The 18,721-nt window shown below is 44.2% G+C and overlaps 2 protein-coding genes across 3 annotated transcripts in view; one reads left to right on the plus strand and one right to left on the minus strand.

Annotated features, from left to right (window-relative positions):
* Window positions 1–17,854, minus strand: part of VEPH1 (ventricular zone expressed PH domain containing 1) — a 75,679-nt gene extending 57,825 nt beyond the window's left edge. For both annotated transcript variants that reach the window (XM_068406936.1, XM_068406934.1), the window contains exons 1-3: window positions 17,717–17,854; window positions 15,011–15,226; window positions 10,212–10,386 (exon numbers count right to left, since the gene is read on the minus strand). In XM_068406936.1, the coding sequence (XP_068263037.1) occupies window positions 10,212–10,386; window positions 15,011–15,226; window positions 17,717–17,854 (529 nt within the window). The remainder of the gene's footprint in view (window positions 1–10,211; window positions 10,387–15,010; window positions 15,227–17,716) is intronic.
* On the plus strand, window positions 630–5,230 carry PTX3 (pentraxin 3). Its single transcript, XM_068407074.1, has 3 exons — window positions 630–777; window positions 1,165–1,698; window positions 4,617–5,230. The coding sequence occupies exons 1-3, from the start codon at window positions 630–632 to the stop codon at window positions 5,228–5,230; spliced, it is 1,296 nt and encodes a 431-aa protein (XP_068263175.1).
* Window positions 17,855–18,721: the final 867 nt, after the last annotated feature.

Genomic DNA, 18,721 nt, shown 5'->3' on the forward strand with positions numbered 1-18,721 from the left:
ACTCTAACAAGCTGTCTTTATGAGTTCTCCTTTATTGCTTAAAGCAGTAAACTGTTAGTATATAAAAGAAGGTTTTATACGTAACTATCAAAAAAAGCTACAATATTTAGATTAAACCACACACGTGTACGCAAACCAACCGCAGGTATGTTTATTTTTCTACCAATCCCCTCCAGAGCCCTGGCACATACCAACTACCAAATGAGCTTGCAGCGAACACTTCCCTTTCCACAAAGAACACAAAATATCACAATTGATGCAGCCCGTGCTTGCAGGCAGCAAGATCCAAGCGATTTTCCCCCGCGCTCACCCTCGTTACAGCAATCCGCTCTCGGAGGGGAAGCGGCCGCTCGCAAGAGCAGCTTTCCCCAGTACCTCTCCCCGCAGCGCAGACCTGGAGGGCTGGGATTGAGCAAGCTGCACGCCCCCCTGCTCCACTCAGCCAAAACCAACAGGCAGCCGTGCTCCGATTACAGCACTGGCACCGGCGCTGCTCATTCATTCAAGCCGAGGCGCTCGGAGCATTTATTAGGGGCTCGCTGCGTCCCACTCGCAGTCTTGTCTCTGCTGAAATCTGACTTGGACTTTAGCTCCAGCCAGCTCAGCTGTTTTCAGGCGGCAGCTACAGAATGCTGCCCCAAGAAATCCTTTCTCTGCTTACGCTCTTCTGTGTTTTCAGGGCTTCTGTTTCTATTCCGGATGAAGTCGAGGACTATGATCTCATGTATGTGAACCTGGATAACGAAATTGAAGGTCCAGCTCTTGGTACTGAGGAAAGTAAGTAGATTTAAACTAAAATTGCATGCTTTGTTGCCTAGCTCTTCTAACAGTTATTATAAACATAATTTTTTTTTCAGAGGCAGAAGCATGTGCTTGTAGCAGTAGATTATTACGGACAGCAAATGCTAGAGCACTTGGATGGTGTGCCTGGGAGTTTGTTTTATACTCTTTATTTTCCAGTTTTCTTGCAAAAGACTGCCCACGACACTTAGTTTTAGAATTGCTATAATACACACTACTTTACTCTTCCATTTTGATATAGAGGGAAACACAGTGACAGTCTGGAGCATGTAAGTCTTGCATAGAGCCAGAGTCTGTCAAATACTCCTCCTGTTTAAAAATGCTATTCCTTTGGACTTACAACATCTGTATCTTCCATTCCAGCTGCCTCACGCGACTGCCAGCAAGAGCACACCGAGTGGGACAAGGTCTTCATCATGCTCGAGAACTCGCAGATGAAAGAGAACATGATACTACAAGCGATGGACGAGATCCTGAAGGTGGACCTGCAGACCCTGAAAGCAGAGCTGAGCCAGCTCACCACCGACCTCGCGGGCACCTTCGCCGCCGCGCTCGAGAAAGTCGCCTCCCGCGTCGTGTCAGAGGTGGAACAGGCACTTGCGAGGAACAGCGACCAAGCTGAAGAAGCCAAGAGGCTTCTCGAGTCTGAGCAAGGAAAGGTTCTCGAGCACATTCTGCTGCTGAGCCACAACGTGTCCAGCAGGCTCGGCCGGCTGGAGAGCGCTTGGCTGAGGTGGTCCGAGACGGAGGCTCAGGAGACAGCTTTCCAGCAGGATAAACTCAGTCCCACCAGAGGAGACAATCTCATTTTGAACTCTCTGTGGAAAGAGCTACAGCAAACCAGAGCTGAACTGAAGGCATCGCAGAAGTGGGCAGCTCAGCACTCACTGCCAGCAGGTAAGTCCATGTGTGCTATGCTTTACAGCTCTCTTTGGTGGGCCTCTCCAAACAGACACCCTATAAACACCCCTTCTAAGTATCTTCCTCTGCACATGCCTCCAAAGCAATCTTACAAACAGCCCAGCAGCTTTGAGCAGTGTGTACGTACAGGGAGGAAACCCATTAATTGTTCTCAAAAAAGAGGCACTGAGCTTTTCAAACGTGGGATCAAAGAAGGGTTTAACCAAACTCCTTCCACAGGGCAAAGCCAGCTAGGATCCCACCTCCTGCAGGCTCTCCCAGCCCAAAACGGTTGCCAGAGAGAAGCAAATGTATTTTAAACATACAAATTATGTTCTCTCCCCTTTTACCTTCCCAGCTGGTAACTCCTACACACACGCAGTAGTCACTGAGCTCTCCTGTTCTCTTTGTGCATGTAGCCACTCCTTCCTCTTCCTAAACTAAATGTTGTCTCCTCACCAACTCCAACTGCCCAAGAGCAGAGCTAGATCCGAGGACACGCTGCTGCTGTCAACCAGCTACGCACACTTCCTGCAGCAGGGAGGGCACATTCGCTGCACGCAGCTGTCAGGACAGAATATTTCCTCAAGCATGGAAAAATTAGGGGTTTTTCCCTTCCAAGATGTTTGCTTTGGTCAGTGAGCGAGGTGGCCATAGAAAGATGAGCTCATATCTCACATTTCATGTCAGTTTTTCTGTGCACTGTGACGTGACACCCAAAAAGCAGCTACAACAACGCGGGTAGGGCAGAGCAGACCCCTGTCTATTTAAAGTGGGGGTGCAAACTTGCTATGTGCACAATATAACTACATTGAATATAACTCTGCCTACCAGATAGCTATCCCTGCGTGTCTTCTAAATGTTGACATGTCTTTAACGACCGTGTTTTCCACAAATGTAAGTTACTGCAGCTTAAAAGCCCCACAGAAACCTACACTCGCAGGCTCCCGCGGGCGTGTGTGAGTAGGAAGTTAGGGGTGCAGTAATCTTTGTGTCCTGGAAGTAGATCTTACAGCATATTCCTTTTTTCCCCAAATACATGAATCTTGCCTTCCAGAAAGCATGATCTCATTCTTTATCTCTCCCCTGTATCACAGCCAGCCTCGCAGTCAGTTACTCTGCTCTAGGTGAGACTAAAAGACTTGATCAGCATTAAGGATCTCAGTCTCATCAGTGGAAATCCAGATTATTTCCACTGGTTCCTACATGGTTTTATATAAAAAATGTTCTTATTTTTTAATTTAAAAGATACATTTTAAGCACTTCCAGAGTCTCTCTCTGGAAATTTCTTTTCAAGAGAATTTTTAGCAACCGACTTTAATTTCTTACATCTTGAATTACTGCCAGCCATACTCTTGAGGGATTTTCTAATCATACTTTTTGTTCTTCAGTGAGGCTGGTTTTAATTTTGTTTAGGCCTTGATAATAATGCCTGAAAGCTCGCTAATTAAAAGCTTTTTCACAATAGTGTTCCTAAGTGGCATTTTAAGGAGTATCCCCAACAGCTGGTCGCTGCCCCTGCCCCTCCTCAGAAGGGCCAATGAAGAAATGTAAAATCTGTGCCAGGCTGAAAGGAAGCAATCTATGAAATAACACAGCAGCGCAATCCTGGAGGACACAAAGAGTCCTTCATTCACTGAACCAGAAATTTCCACACACGTTTTAGATCCTCTAGCTTATTTAAACAGGAAATGAACTAGTTTAATTGTAGAAGGGGGCTGCTTTTTCCCCTGTGTCGCTTAGGATATTAAGTTATATATGACTAGGGAACAGTACATAGAATATCAAAAATGGCTTGGGTTTAGTGATCATCAGTTACTTTTCTAAGATCCATAAATTTCTGTTAGTGGTTTTAACTAATCTGATTTCTGTTATAGAATCGGTTTGGTTGGAAAGGACCTTTAAGATCATATAGCCCAATTGTTAACCCAGCACTGCCAAGCCCACCACTAACCCACGTCCCTCAGCACCACATCTACACGGCTTTTAAAGCCCTCCAGGGACGGGGACTCCACCACTTACCACATATTGATTAATTGGAGATGAAACATGAACTGTTTGAAAAATATCAGTCATTTCCCATGCTTAACCAGTGCACGTGGAAGTTACTGACCCATAGCCCTAAAGGCAGGGTCAGAAAAGGGAGTCGTTATAACAAACACATCTCACCATGCTTATGCCAACGCTCCCTGTGCCTGCTTTTCAGTAGCCCCGTCCCCTTCTCCTCTGCTGCCCAGTTATCCATGGGACACTGCACAACTGCTCGTGACACAACTACCCGGCGGCTCCGCTTCCCCAGCAGCAGCAGCAGTCCCACACTGCTGTCCCAGGAGTGGCACGGTATCTAAACCTGCTGTTTGATGGATCACTGAACCCAGCCCCTCACCGTAACGTTGCTGTTTGCATCACTCCATACTGAAAAGGAACACGGAGGCTAAAACTAGACCTAAATGAAACAGAGAAAGGGTTGCCCGACATAATTACCTAATATCAAGTGCCAGTTTCTCTAGGTGACCCAGCAAAAGAGAAGCTCTCCTAGGAGGCACGTCAGAGCAGAAGGTACCTGCCCGCACAGAGCCCGACTTCCCAAGGCCAGCACCAGGGCAGACAGGCAGCATTAAACCCAGATGTCACTTGGCATGGCACAGGGCCACACAATACACTGCTTTTGCAGCGAGGGAAGAGCCAAGCCGTGTTCCTGCAGCCTGATTAGCCCCCTCGATCCTCTGCCATGGTGTTTGGCAAATTCACCCATCAGATCTGAGCTTCTTCAAAGCATCCTACATCCCACTGGATGAGCTGAGCTCTCAGCTCCCTTTGAGAAGCCCAGGAATAAGCATAGCTCAAGGGTCCTAACTGTGCCTGTACAAACTGACTAGTTTTTATTTACCTAACAATCTTTCTAACTTTTTCAGGGTGTGAAACAGCAATTCTATTCCCTATGCGTTCAAAAAAGATATTTGGGAGCGTTCACCCAACCGCTGGAATGACTCTTCACTCCTTTACTGCTTGTATCTGGATCAAGGTGACTGAGGCTTTGGACAAAACTATTGTCTTCTCCTATGGAACCAAGTTTAATCCATATGAAATCCAGCTTTATCTGAGCCAGGAGTCTACAGTGCTTGTTGTTGGTGGTGACCAGCACAAGTTAGCTGTCAAAAATGTAGTTGTTCCTGGGAAGTGGATCCATCTCTGCGGCGCCTGGAGATCGGAGAACGGATCCGCATCCCTGTGGGTGAAGGGAGAGCTCGCAGCCACCGCCATGGATGTTGCCACTAATCACACCGTTCCAGACGGGGGGATTTTGCAGATAGGTCAAGAAAAGAACGGCTGCTGCATTGGAGGTGGATTTGATGAAGCTTTAGCCTTCTCTGGAAAATTAACTGGCTTTAACATGTGGGACAGAGTGCTCAGCACCAAAGAGATAGCGGCGCAGAGCGGAGACGACGCGTGCAGCATCAGGGGCAACGTCGTCGGGTGGGGAGTCACAGAAGTTTTGCCGTATGGAGGAGCCCAGTACATTTCTTAAATTCTGGCAAGGCAGTTCTGAAGCAGAGAACGTATTTCACGCCAATATATACAAGTAAACACAGCCACAGGAGCCCGCGCCGCTCAAATTCCCAAGATTAGCGTTGCAAGTTTACAAAATAAGGTACTGAGGAGACGGGATTTGATCTCTGCCTGCTGCTCTGGCAAAACACTGAAAAAACACATCAAGGCGTGACATCGGAAAAGCCGTTCCTGGGGTCAGCCGACTGCTGTCGCTCCAGCTCAGTGTTTGCTGATGTATAAAAGCGAGTGCCACCGCGCACATTTCAGAGCCGAGCGGTGCTCCTGGCACCATCCCTGCTGAAGCAAACGCCTCGGGTGTCCGGCTGACCAGGCTCTGCGTAACAGACACAAGGCTGTGCGTCTTCCCGGTTCCTCCAGTCGTTGGTTTTTATAGTGAATTGTGCAGAGGAACCACATAAGCCAAGAAATGTGTTGTTTATTAATTGTTGTTAGCAATTTGTAGATTATAAGAAAACTAGCTCCTTGTTTAAAGCGTTATTTATGCCACGGATTGACCTAACGTATAAAAGTAATATTCCCCATCATAGCCTGATGTTATATTTCAGAAAATGCAGCTGTATTATATTGTAAATTGTCTTTGTAATAATTTTATTGAAATTATTTTTGTAAAGTTGTTCTGTAAATAAAGATACTTTACTGAACTAAAACTTCCCATGCTTCTCATGAACTGAAACTCAAAGTAAGTACCAGTTGGGAATTTTTCCATGTTTTAAAACACAGTTTTAGCTGCTAATAGAAAAGCAACATAAATATCAAGATCTCATAGAGACCCAGAGAGGACCAAAATCCAAGCATTAGCCAGAGACGGCTTTAAAGGCCTGTCATTGTAATAATCCCCGTTGTGAACGCTGCCCTGTGCAAGGATCTGCCACTCTAGGTGTTCTCCCACATGGACAAGAGAGGACACAGCCTCAAGCTTCACCAGGGGAGGTTCAGGTTGGACATTAGGAAGCATTTCTTCTCAGCAAGGGTCATTAGCCATTGGAAGGGGCTGCCCAGGGAGGTGGTGGAGTCACCATCTCTGGAGGGGTTGAAGAAAAGACTGGACATGGCACTTAGTGCCCTGGTCTAGTTGCCATGGTGGTGTCAGGGCAATGGTTGGACCCGATGATCCCAGAGGGCTCTTCCAACCTCATTGATTCTGGGATTCTGTGACATACCGACACGTGTGCGTTGACCTGAGGCTGTGCTAGCATGGAGGTTGGAGGCTGAAGGCAGGATTGGTTTTGAGATCGCCCCAGATAAAAATCAGTTGGTACCCCATGCATAATGCTAGTCATTATAGTCTCATAGCCATAGTCTCATAGTCAACTGAGAAGGATGTAATCAGTTTTAAGATACATTTAGATATCCAAAGTAACCAACTTGTTTGTTGCTAAGAGGAGTTCTGTACAAGGCAGAGTTGATGGCAGGGGCTTTCTTCTCTCAAGCTTATCCCAAATCCACTAAAAGCATCAGGCTGGATACAGTGCATAAGAAGCAGACAGAGAGCCAGGACACTGGTGGTGATCTGTGAGTAGAAAAAGGAGCTGAAGTAGACAATGATGAATTGTTCGCTGGATACGTAACCATTTATGACAAGAAGGATTCTTCACTACCTGTTGAAGGCTCTGAATATGTTATCGTGGACAATGTCTCAAAGCAATTCTTGTTTCCCCTGGAAGCAGCGCACCCTTCAGCTCTACTCACATGTTTCTCTTTCTCATTCTCTGCAGATTTCCTAAGACCTCACTTGAAAAGTTTCTTGACACGTTGCTGCTGCGCTTATTCCTGAATACGATGCAGCTACCAGACCCTTCCTTCCACGATACAAAAGCTATGACAAGGTAATTTCCACTTTACTATGCCCTTCAAGGGGGTGGTTATTCATGGCTAAAGTTACATGGTCTGCTACAAAATTTTGGTAACACTGCTTATTTAAGGTAAAAATAACTGCTCTGATTGCTGGAATTTCTCCTATTGCCCTGCAATAAAAATGTGTCTAAATTATAAATATTTAGTAGTAAGTACAACAAAAATCTACATAATATCTGCAAATAACCTTAACTAGAGAACAATGAAAGATTAAAGATTACCTCCGTTCATCGGCTGTCAGCCAGAAAACAGATCTGCAGGGTTAAGAAAAACACATGAGGTCCCAGCATTGTGCAAGGGCAAAACCACTCTCAAATCCTCTTTCCATACAGTGCCCTCCATTAAATGAAAACAAATGTTTGTGAAACACAGCAGAAAAGGCAAAATCCTCAAAAGAGATTACAAAAAGTCCTTCCTGGCTGCTCTTTTCTTACTGTACCTCATACATGAAATGCTTTGTCTTGGAAGTAGCCTTTCCCTATCTCTGTTCTGGTTTGGCAGACAATCAAATGCAAAGCCAGTCCTTTCATTCTCATGACTCAGCTGGAAAACTCTCTTCTTTCCAACTGCTTTGCTCTTCCTTTCTCACCTCTGTGGACTAGCAGAGCATTCCCACAGTCTAGTCCCCTCCTGTCCAGCACCACAAGTCACCTCCATCAGCACGCTTCTCTCTTTCCTTCCTAGCTCGACTGTATTTTCCTTTGCCAACAGCTACTTTATCTGTTTGGAAAACACCAAGTAAATAGTATTTTGGGGAGTTTGGGCTCCAACTATGAAAAAAGCCACTGCCACCCTGCTCTTGCACTGCAAACGTAGAAATGAAGCACAAGACACACGTGCCTGCAGTACGTTGTTGAGCCCAGTTCTGCTCTCTGCTGAATGCAACACCCACATCCCTTGCTGAGCTCCTCTGGAAGGTGGGACTCTCAGATTACAGCAACGACTGCAGGGTAGTTTTGCTGCTGTGCCCTGGAAACAGCAATAAATCTGCCTGATCCCTTATGCTGATGGAAGGTGTCCGCACAGGCCTGTCAGCATCGCGGGCACAGTACAGACGTTTGCATGTTTAGGAGCTGAGTTCACACTAACTGGAACAGAGTAGTTAAACACTCTTTCTAAAGAGCTCTTTTTTAGCTAATAAGATAAGAAACTGATTATGCAGCCAAACAGTTGCCCCAAGTAATCAAAAAATCCAGTTAGCTCTCCAACACTGACAGGCAACGGGCCAAAGCCTACTATCAGTCTCACTGGTGCCATTAGGCTGAGCCCCGTCTGTGCAGCCCCAGAACAAGGCCCTTTGTCTCCACGCTGCTTTGTAAACTCATCCTTAGCAGCTTATCCTCTTGCTTGCCTTCTCCCTTCAGCAAACACTCAGTCTTTAAGCGCGGTTCTTAGCCTGCTGCAAACCAACCTTCTCATGCCTGAAATACAAATTATGTACAGTGCAATTAAGCACTTTGCCTGTTCAGAGTGCCCTCTTCCAGTCTGGAGTTTCCAAACCTGATGGCCACAGCAACATCTGCTGGTAGGATAACATAAATACACAAAAACGAGCAGGCACAGTCATGAGGAAACCTCCAGCTGTGGCTGTTAATCACTTTTCCTAAACCTCTGACTATACAATAAAACCTGTTTCAATTTCTTTCTGTTAATAGCACTGAGTTACAAGTGGTAACGCATGTTAACACATAAATACTAATGTCACAGGTCTTAAAGTTATCCATGTGGCTTTGTAAGTTGTTAGCAATATTCTGTTCTTGTACTCTACTCAATTAGTATTGTCACTTAGCTCATACATATTTATAATGTTTATCACATACTTGTCCTTAAAGCATACAGCAATATGCAAATTCTTACCATAATGTCTTAATGACAAGATTACTTTCTAGCTTAGCTATCCCTCCATAAAACACCTAAAAATGACTACACTCCATTTATATATTTTTTAACAAATACAGAACACACACATTAAATTTGAGGGCTTAACATCTTCGTACGAATGTTCTTGGAATAATTAGACAGCTATTGCTACTTGTTGCTATTCCCCGTACTTGAAGAAAAACAAACTGTGATTTTACTACTGCAGTAGCACTGTATTACAACAAATACTGTGGACTTTACAACTTCAACTAAATTGAACTAAAAAATATGAATATTTTTGGCTTTTTAAACCAGAAGAGTAAAATGGACAGAGTTTAGCAACAATATCCTATGTAAAGCTAATAATGTAGGCAAAATTAAACAACCACTACAAAGTCTTATACCTTACATCTGACTATTTTGCCACAGAATGGGATTCATTTCATCCCCATTTATATTTTGGGGTATTGCCAATGACACTAATAGAAAGGACAAGAGCCCAGTAACCCGTATCTCATATCATGGCTTATAATTTGGAGTCCATTAGCACCATGTACTAACAAGTACAGATGTATTTCCTGCCCTATGGGTCATCCATTCTGTGTGATCCAATCTGTAACGAAACTTCACAGAATCAACCAGGTTGGAAGAGCCCTCTGGGATCATTGAGTCCAACCATTGCCCTGACACCACCATGGCAACTAGACCAGGGCACTAAGTGCCATGTCCAGTCTTTTCTTCAACCCCTCCAGAGATGGTGACTCCACCACCTCCCTGGGCAGCCCCTTCCAATGGCTAATGACCCTTGCTGAGAAGAAATGCTTCCTAATGTCCAACCTGACCCTCCCCTGGCCAAGCTTGAGGCTGTGTCCTCTTGTCCTATCGCTGGTTGCCTGGGAGAAGAGGCCGACTTCCACTTCACTACAACCTCCCTTCAGGTAGTTGTAGACTGCAATAAGGTCACCTCTCAACTTCCACAGTCAACAAGGTTCAATAAATTCACATATTCTTGAAATGTCTTCCTTGATATAGTTTGTTATTAGATTGTGCCTAACATGTTTTATCACGTTTATAGTATGTCCATATGTCTGCTTTATACATACATGCCTCATACATGTTTTTATGTATAATATGTAGGTTTGTATATAAGCCTAATACAGCCTCACTAATCTCATGGTGGGCACGCTGCAGGAGTAAATCCAAAAATCTCAGCGTGTTCCTACCTTGAAGGACACTTTTGACAATGGTGTCTGTGTGATCAGCCAGCAGATCCACTTTAGCGATTGCAGCCAAGGACAGGTAACTCGACATGTTTCTGCACAGTTCCTTATTGCCCCTCTGAAGAAATTTCACCGCCACGGGGACAGCTAAGGCCATTACTGGAGGTCGATTGTAATTCTGTAAAAACATGAAAAAAAGCGCTGAAAAATAAGCAGCTGGCAAAAGTGATTAAAATAAAGTTTCATGCTAATCCCAGTAGAAAAAACAAAAATCCAAACAATGGGGAAAAAAGCCAAACACACATCAGGAAAGGTTATGTTTTGGTAACACCACTGAAGACAGACTTCAAAGAAAGTGTGGGTAAGGAAATTTAAAACTACTGCACCAGGAGATGCTAATAACACACCTATTTGTCTTCTGCAAGAGGAGAAAACACAATATTGAGTGCACTAGTTAAATTTAACTGCTGTAACGTTTCTAACAAGACATTTTGTGTTTGGTGCTCTCAGAGAAGACAAAACTATATCCATCATCCACACAGTGTAGGTAATTCTCATCCCCAAGTGTAGGAAACACCTTGGAGCAGTCACTCAGGCTGTTGACTGGTAAATATTGCTCCCTGCAGCAAGAGACACATTGCTGCCTGTCGGTCCTGCCTCGCAGTGACCTGCCCCACGCCGATGGCCAGCCCTGAGCAGAGCAGGCACAGAGCCAAGGCTCAGGGAAACAATTTCAAGCATGGGGAAATCTTGCCCAGCACAAGTCACAGCTTCCCTCACCTAAAACGAAGTGTGTGGCTACTCTGCAGTCTACAACTACCTGAAGGGAGGTTGTAGCGCAGTGGGAGTCGGCCTCTTCTCCCAGGCAACCAGCGCTAGGACAAGAGGACACAGCCTCAAGCTTGGCCAGGGGAGGTTCAGGTTGGACATTAGGAAGCATTTCTTCTCAGCAAGGGTCATTAGCCATTGGAAGGGGCTGCCCAGGGAGGTGGCGGAGTCACCATCTCTGGAGGGGTTTAAGAAAAGCCTGGACATGGCACTTAGTCCATGGTCTAGTTGCCATGGTGGTGTCAGGGCAATGGTTGGACTCGATGATCCCAGAGGGCTCTTCCAACCTGGTTGATTCTGTGATTCTGAGTTTTGGCCTGTGTGCTGGCAGAGACCACATGAAGCAAGGACTCCTCTATTCCCAGAACAGGATCTCATGCTAAGTCACTGGGACCAAATCAAAGGCAAACTGGTGAAATGAGGAAAAGAGTATGCACAAGTAAGTGTGTGCACTGGGAGACTCGCTCACAGGGTAATACCTTTAGTATTGATCATCAATTTTCCTCTAATAATAATTTAGATTTCCTTTCTTAAACACCAGTCAATTTCTCTGAACATTGGGGTCAACCGAAATTTTCCAAGACAGCTGGCTTCTGTCCTCAGAATGGCACCAAGCTTCAGTGACCTCAGGGTAAATTGCACATACACTTAAGCTTTGACATTAAGGCCAGAAAAGGTTTTCTGCAACTATTTGTATACGTGAAATTGTGTGCACAAACTATACACATCTATTGCCCATCAAGTTCCCATACACAAACATATCCTACTAGTTTCAAGGGCAGTTATGTGTAACTGAGGACCTACATTCTTTCTGGAGCCTCCTTAATCAGGGCTTTTCTCTCATCTTCATTCAGTTTTGAACATCTCTTTGAAACTGGAGTACAGCGTTGTTTTTGAAAATAATCCTGCAATATGATTATATTTAATTAGCATCTGAAATCACGGGCAACCACTGGAACCCAGATGTTTCAGTAAGCAACAAAAGGCAGTCCAGCCCCTAAGGAAGAAGGGGCTGCAGCAGCTCCTACTTGTCAAGATAGCTCATCAGGGCAACTGCCATATGACCAAAAACTGTGTCTTTAATGACAGAAGCCCTTAAAATTAATAGAGCTTTATGCCACGGCATGCTTAAATCAACATAATGCCTCGTTATGTTTGGCTGAGAAGCACTACTGAGTAGGAGCCAAATTCTGCCTCCAAGTTATACTCTAGGACTCCACGCAGAAAGAACGGGAAGATAAGTTTTGGCCCTCTGACTATGATTTAAAAGATCTAAGAAAATTCCAAAGAACATTATTTTTTTCCTACAATAAAGATACAATACTTAGTTAAGAAAAGGTTTGAATTCACATGGAAGGAGAAAGGTTTCATTTGTTCCATTATAAATATCAGGGCATGAATGCACACTTATGAAAATGTGAAGGTGACAATGAAAAACAGATTTCAATAATACGATACAGTGATGTTTGCGAACCTAGGGGACCTCCCCGCTGCTAATATCAACTGAAACACGCTGGGAGATTCAACCCAGCTGTCAGATACTCATTACTACTTCAACAATCCCTCACGTATTGTATAAAACCTCATTTTATGCCTTCTTTCTTTTTTTTATGCAAAGGAACTTGCTGATAATAGCTGTTTCGGGGAGCAGCACATGTACTTCCATAACTTCCTCATTTAATTTCAGTGAGCTCCTTTCTTGAAGTAATCTCCAACACTGCAATCCCCAAAACATTTGGATATGAGCTAGCTTGATTTATGCACCCAGTAGCCAACAGCACAAACTGAAAGCTTAGACAAGCCATTGCACACTTTAGTATTCTCATGAAATATGATTTCTAAAGCAGCACAAAGACAAAATATGATTTTACAATGTACAGTCTCTCATCTGGAAAGTTTAAGCTACCGGTATCCAAATCCAGTTACTGTCTCAGCTCCAGGGACACAGGACAGAAAGGGAGACTAGGCAACACCTCCAGGAACGTGTTGCCTATGAGAAAGCGCCGTCCCTGCCAAAGCCAGTCACTCCCAGAGAAAGGCAGAGGGGACACAACCCCCCGATACACCCCTGACCTTCACAGGGTACGTTACTGTGCCCTGCGCCGGGATGTGCCTTATGGATCACGGCTCAGGGGTGCCAGCCCAGTACAGAAGAAATCTTGCTAAGCCTCATCCACAGTCTTGACCAAATGTCTGGCTAGAATAAACCTCTCTGCTTCCCAAACCAAAGTCAACAAGAACCTGGGCTTCAGAAAAGTTTTTTCCTTCTTTTAATATTTTGCTATAATACACTTCTTTGTACGTCTTCAGAGTGACAGAGGCCAACAGAACTGACCATTGTAAAGTAAAATGTTGTTGAAGCAAATTCAGCACTGATGTTATTTTTTTCTGAAACTCTTTGTTTCATTTGGACTTTAAATGCTTTCAGCCAAACTAGAGGAGGAATCTCAATAAGTCTGTAGAACAATCTATCCTACAAGGGGCTAAGCTGTACCTTTCATGGGACAGTGACATCCTTGTGCCACTATGGCTTGAATTTTTATAATGAAAGAACAAAAACAACCCACATCTGATTTAAGAGGCAGAGGTAAAGAAAGCAACTGTGAAACAGCAGACATACTGCAAATGTCACCCCAGAGTAGTCTGTATGTAGAGGCACTTCATAGCAACTCTTTCTCCATCTGACATGGAGCTGGTCCCCATGACTTGTACCCACAGCTGAAACTCTGGAAACAACCCTGGTTTCTGCTCCCAGTTAGATAACTGTGCACATAGGTTTCTCTATGAGGCTCCCCAGTGTTATTGCTTTCCCAACAAGGAACAATATTGCCTGCAGTCCCAGCTTAAAAAAACAAACAAACAAAACAAAAAAAAAACGCACTATCTACAGAAACCCACAAACAAACAAACCAACCCAAAAAAACCCCAAATTCACCCCGATTTAATACCAGATTCCCCCTTCTCCCCCCTTTAAATGGCTTTTTACAGAATCACAGAATCAATGAGGTTGGAAGAGCCCTCTGGGATCATCGAGTCCAACCATTGCCCTGACACCACCATGTCAACTAGACCAGAGCACTAAGTGCCATGTCCAGGCTTTTCTTAAACACATACAGGTTTACCTGAAGTTACCCTCAGCTTACTTTCTCAGAAAGCCTTGGAATAGCCCGTTCCTTTCCCCAATAGGCTGCTATATACTAAGATACCTTCTTTTTAGTCTTGCATTCACAGGGAGCAATAGTTTGTAGACTACTGAGTTCAAATAGGACCCAATTTTAGCTGCTCTTCTAGCAAATGTTTTTGGGACCTCAATACATTTTCAGTCTTGTTGTTACTGCCTCTAACATTTAGGAAAATATTCTAAGAAATTATTCCAACACTCCAAGCCAGAGCATAACTTAACTTCTTTCTAGTCCTCTATTTAGAGTAGTAGCAATCAGATTTTAGTTCAGAAGACAGTTTTCTGTGTTATATCCAGACTCAGCTTTTACAATCAAAATGTGAAGGGAGATCCTCCTTACTGACAGAACATCTAATGACCTAAATCTCAAGTCATTAAACTCTCCTTGGCATTTTGCTGCCTTCCATAATGATTCAAAAGAATACCCTCTTCCTTGATATTAAATGATTTCAAATGAATCTTTCTATAACCACAGGAAATGATAGTCCTATGTCTCCCACTTTAATACTTACATGAAATGTACTTAGAATTAATGGGGCATTAAGATAATGAAATCTGGCACTAAACAGTCAAGATGCTTCTAAAGATAAGGAAGCTGCCAAAACTTTTGATCCACTGCAACATATGCCATATAATAACAACATACATTGCAATTAGGGTCATATTCTTAGTTTTAAACAAATAAAACCACTCGACACACCCCTAGAAAACATAACGTACAACAGCATTTTAGAAGATAAAACCCAATAGCCAATGAATGCATTACACTCCTCTGCTTTTGGCTCAGTCTTACCTGCAAGATACAGCTCATGATATCGGACGCAATTTTTGCATGTGGTGTGTCCTCATCTTTTCCAGAAGGTTTCAGGTTGTGTTCCAGACACGACTCCCAGAGAGCTACGAGGGCTTTCCCGTGCTTTTCAATGGACGCCGTCTCCCTGATGGCAGTGGTGATGCGAGTGATGCAGATTTCCACCACAGCCTGGTCATTGTCATTGGTCTGGTAGTCCTGGTTCAAATGAAAAGATATTTGTCAATGAAGACATGAAGTTTTTGTAACTGCCCAGTGTCCATTTTCTCACTCACACCTTTACAACAAACATTTAGTGTGATTAAACACAGACATTAGTCATCCCGTAGACAATTCACGGTTTTAGGTCTTCATTCTCGTTATTGTAAAGGTACAGATTATGTTATCAAATGATTTTTCGTAGTCTGCCTTGAAGCGTGGCCTTCTTAACCAGAGATTGCAGCCGCACACCTTGGAACCATGTGCACAGGCCTCTTCTCCCATAACCATCCTAAAACTGAAACTGGAATTGTTATACCCACAATATATATAGCCAAATGCAGGGTCCCAAATCACAGAATCACAGAATGAATCAGGTTGGAAGAGCCCTCTGGGATCATCGAGTCCAACCATTGCCCTGACACCACCATGGCAACCAGACCATGGCACTAAGGGCCATGTCCAGGCTTTTCTTAAACACCTCCAGAGATGGTGACTCCACCACCTCCCTGGGCAGCCCCTTCCAATGGCTGATGACCCTTGCTGAGAAGAAATGCTTCCTCATGTCCAACCTGAACCTCCCCTGGCCAAGCTTGAGGCTGTGTCCTCTTGTCCTATCGCTGGTTGCCTGGGGGAAGAGGCCGACTCCCACTGCGCTACAACGTCCCTTCAGGTAGTTGTAGACTGCACTAAGGTCACCTCTGAGCCTCCTCTTCTCCAGGCTAAACACCCCCAGCTCCCTCAGCCGTTCCTCGGAGGTCAGACCCTCCAGACCCTTCACCAGCTTGGTCGCCCTCCTCTGGACTCGCTCCAACACCTCAACATCTTTCTTGAAGTGCGGGGCCCACAACTGGACACAGGATTCACATCATGTCAAATCCCTGATGTAAACACAGTTAGTTTCAATTAGTATCAACGTAACACGAATAAAAGTTAATTAAATAGGCTTTATCACAAAATCCTGTAATCCCTCGTAATCACAGACACAGATGCCACGTGGATATGAAACATCAGCGCTTCGCCATGACTTAAAAAGACCCAGAACACACAATCACCGTTCCTTGGTCTAACCTATGCTATTCCACCCTAAAAAGTAATGAAGATAAAAGACAGAGTGAAGTATTAATCAAAACACATTGGTTTTGCTAGATAAAGCCTAGGCATTTTCCAAGGGCTGGAGCCAAGCTCAGCACTAGCTTGCAGAAGTTAACTCTGGGGGCTCCGCACTGCAGCGTGGTACGACAGCGGATTGCCACGACGTTTGGGTCTGTCTCGAAGCAATTCTCTGCCTCTATTCACAGCAACCCCTCCACAAGCTTTGCTCGGTGTGACGGAAAAACCCATGCACTTGCTAAAAAAAGAAAACACACTTTTTCTCTGGTTTAAGATTACCTAGTGATAAAGAGGTGACAAGTTCACAGCTGCTGGCTGGGATGGCACAAGAGCAAAGCCCTGGTGAGAGTCACGGTCGCTGGTGGTGCGTGGACACACAGCAGAGCGGTCCTGCCTGCACTGCTGGGAAACTCCTCACATTTGGGGAAAAAAACATGTGTCAGCTCCAGGCTCAGGCAGTGAGCAGGGCAGAGCTGGAGCATCTCCCCGGCTCCGGAGCCCTCTGGTGGGAACCACCGCTCGGAGGCAGGGGATGCTCTGCAGGATGCTTTAGCTGCCTTGTGCAGACTCGTGCGTTGGGAAGCACATTTTGTAGCAAATTTTCTCTCAAAAAGTGTATTAGGCAGAATTTGTGTAAAATTCCTGATAATCTGCAGTTAGGCAAGTTGAAGTACATCACAAACAGCTGAGGCAATGGCCAGAATAACCTGATTAATGTTCTGAAAGACTGTGTAGACGTAATTGCTGTCAAAGAAATGACCAAAGAGAAAAGCCAGTGCACAGTGGCTGTCCTGATGGATGAGTCGGTTCTTGTTGCGACTGGCAACGCTGTGATCAATGCTCCGAGAGCCAGAGGTTTGCACGTTGCCAAAACTGATTTCTAGAATCACATGCTATATGAAGTGCCAGAAAAGTGCAGTTGTGAGAACGTGTACGTGTGGCTAATTGGATATCCTAAGGCTCAAAAGAAGATTTTCCCTTCAGCAGGCTGGAAGCAGGAAGGGTAAAGAGCTTTTTATTTTTGAACAGCACTTTTTAAAAGAGTTTACTGAAATCCATGAGCCTACCATCATTTAAAACACTTTCTGCTGCAAACAGAATACGCACTATACATACAGTGTATCTGTAACCTCCTGTTCTCTTTAATATGTCTTAAATAACTAATAAAAATTATGATAAAGATGAACTTGAAATATCTTTAAAGGAAATCCAGCTAGTGGGAACTGGATTTCGTTACCACATTTTTAAATCTTACACTTTGCTCGGCATTCTTGAGTTTTTTAGAAACTTAAATTGTGTATGTCCCTGTCTTTAATATTTTATTTATTCAATACATTTAATCTCATGAAAAATGATTCAGGACAGTGTTTCACTTACCGCAGATGAACTAATTATTCGTATTTGTTCAAGAGCTTCCGAGAGGCTTCCTTCGATTTCAGCATCCTCTAAGGAGAAGAGATCCCCTGCACGGGAAAGGTCCTTCTGTGCCAAAACCAGCCCAAACAGCTGGTGCATGGCTGTGCTCTCTGCTGCTCACCAGACCTCTGCGTGCACCACGTGCATGAATTACTCAGATGACGACAGAATGGAGACAATCCTGTGGACTAGCGATCAATTTAATATGAAGAATAAATCTGGGGCATGTTTCAAGGCTTCCTTGGCCCCAAACTAAAAGGAAAAAAAAGGGAGGGAAGACATTAGTAAATGTCATATTCCAGTTTAACATCGATTTTTAAATGGTGTGTGTAAGCAGCATACAGGATCCCCTGATCCAGGGACCTCCTTAAGCATCTACCACAAACTCCATGCTGAAGGACCTTTTGCCCTCAAACACTAAATAGCTTAAAATTAGCTAAACAATACATAACTTTTAATAAATAAACCCAAATTTTTTTCATCTCAATGCATATCACCTGAGCAGGATTGTAATGTACCAACCGATAAGGATTACAAACTGTGGTCAGTAGCAGAGCAGAGCTAGAGGTGGTGGGTGAAGCCACTTCGTTTGTTTCCTGGGTTGTTGTGTCTCAACTCCAGAAATACACTATTAGCAAGATTGGGAAGATAAGGATTTTTGTTTAGAAAAACAGTCAGTTTTGTTGCCAAAATGATCACTGCAGTCTTTTCAACTCATGTAAAACAAACACTTGGCTGAGCTGAAACTATGCACTTCTCCTTGGCTGGGGAATTTAACAGAAGCTGAGCCAAGTGGGGCCAGGCTTGGCACCACGCACACACTCGTGGAAGAGGACAGTCCTGCACTTGTGCCCCAAAACTCTGGTGTTTAAAGCATTTGCAGAGGAGACATTTGCCTTAACTATAGGATAAGTTTGTTTTTTCCACACTTCAGAAGTGCTATTTGTTATCCCAAGACTGCCAGGA

Source organism: Nyctibius grandis, chromosome 8 (genome assembly GCF_013368605.1).
Source record: "Nyctibius grandis isolate bNycGra1 chromosome 8, bNycGra1.pri, whole genome shotgun sequence".
Taxonomy (NCBI): domain Eukaryota; kingdom Metazoa; phylum Chordata; class Aves; order Nyctibiiformes; family Nyctibiidae; genus Nyctibius; species Nyctibius grandis.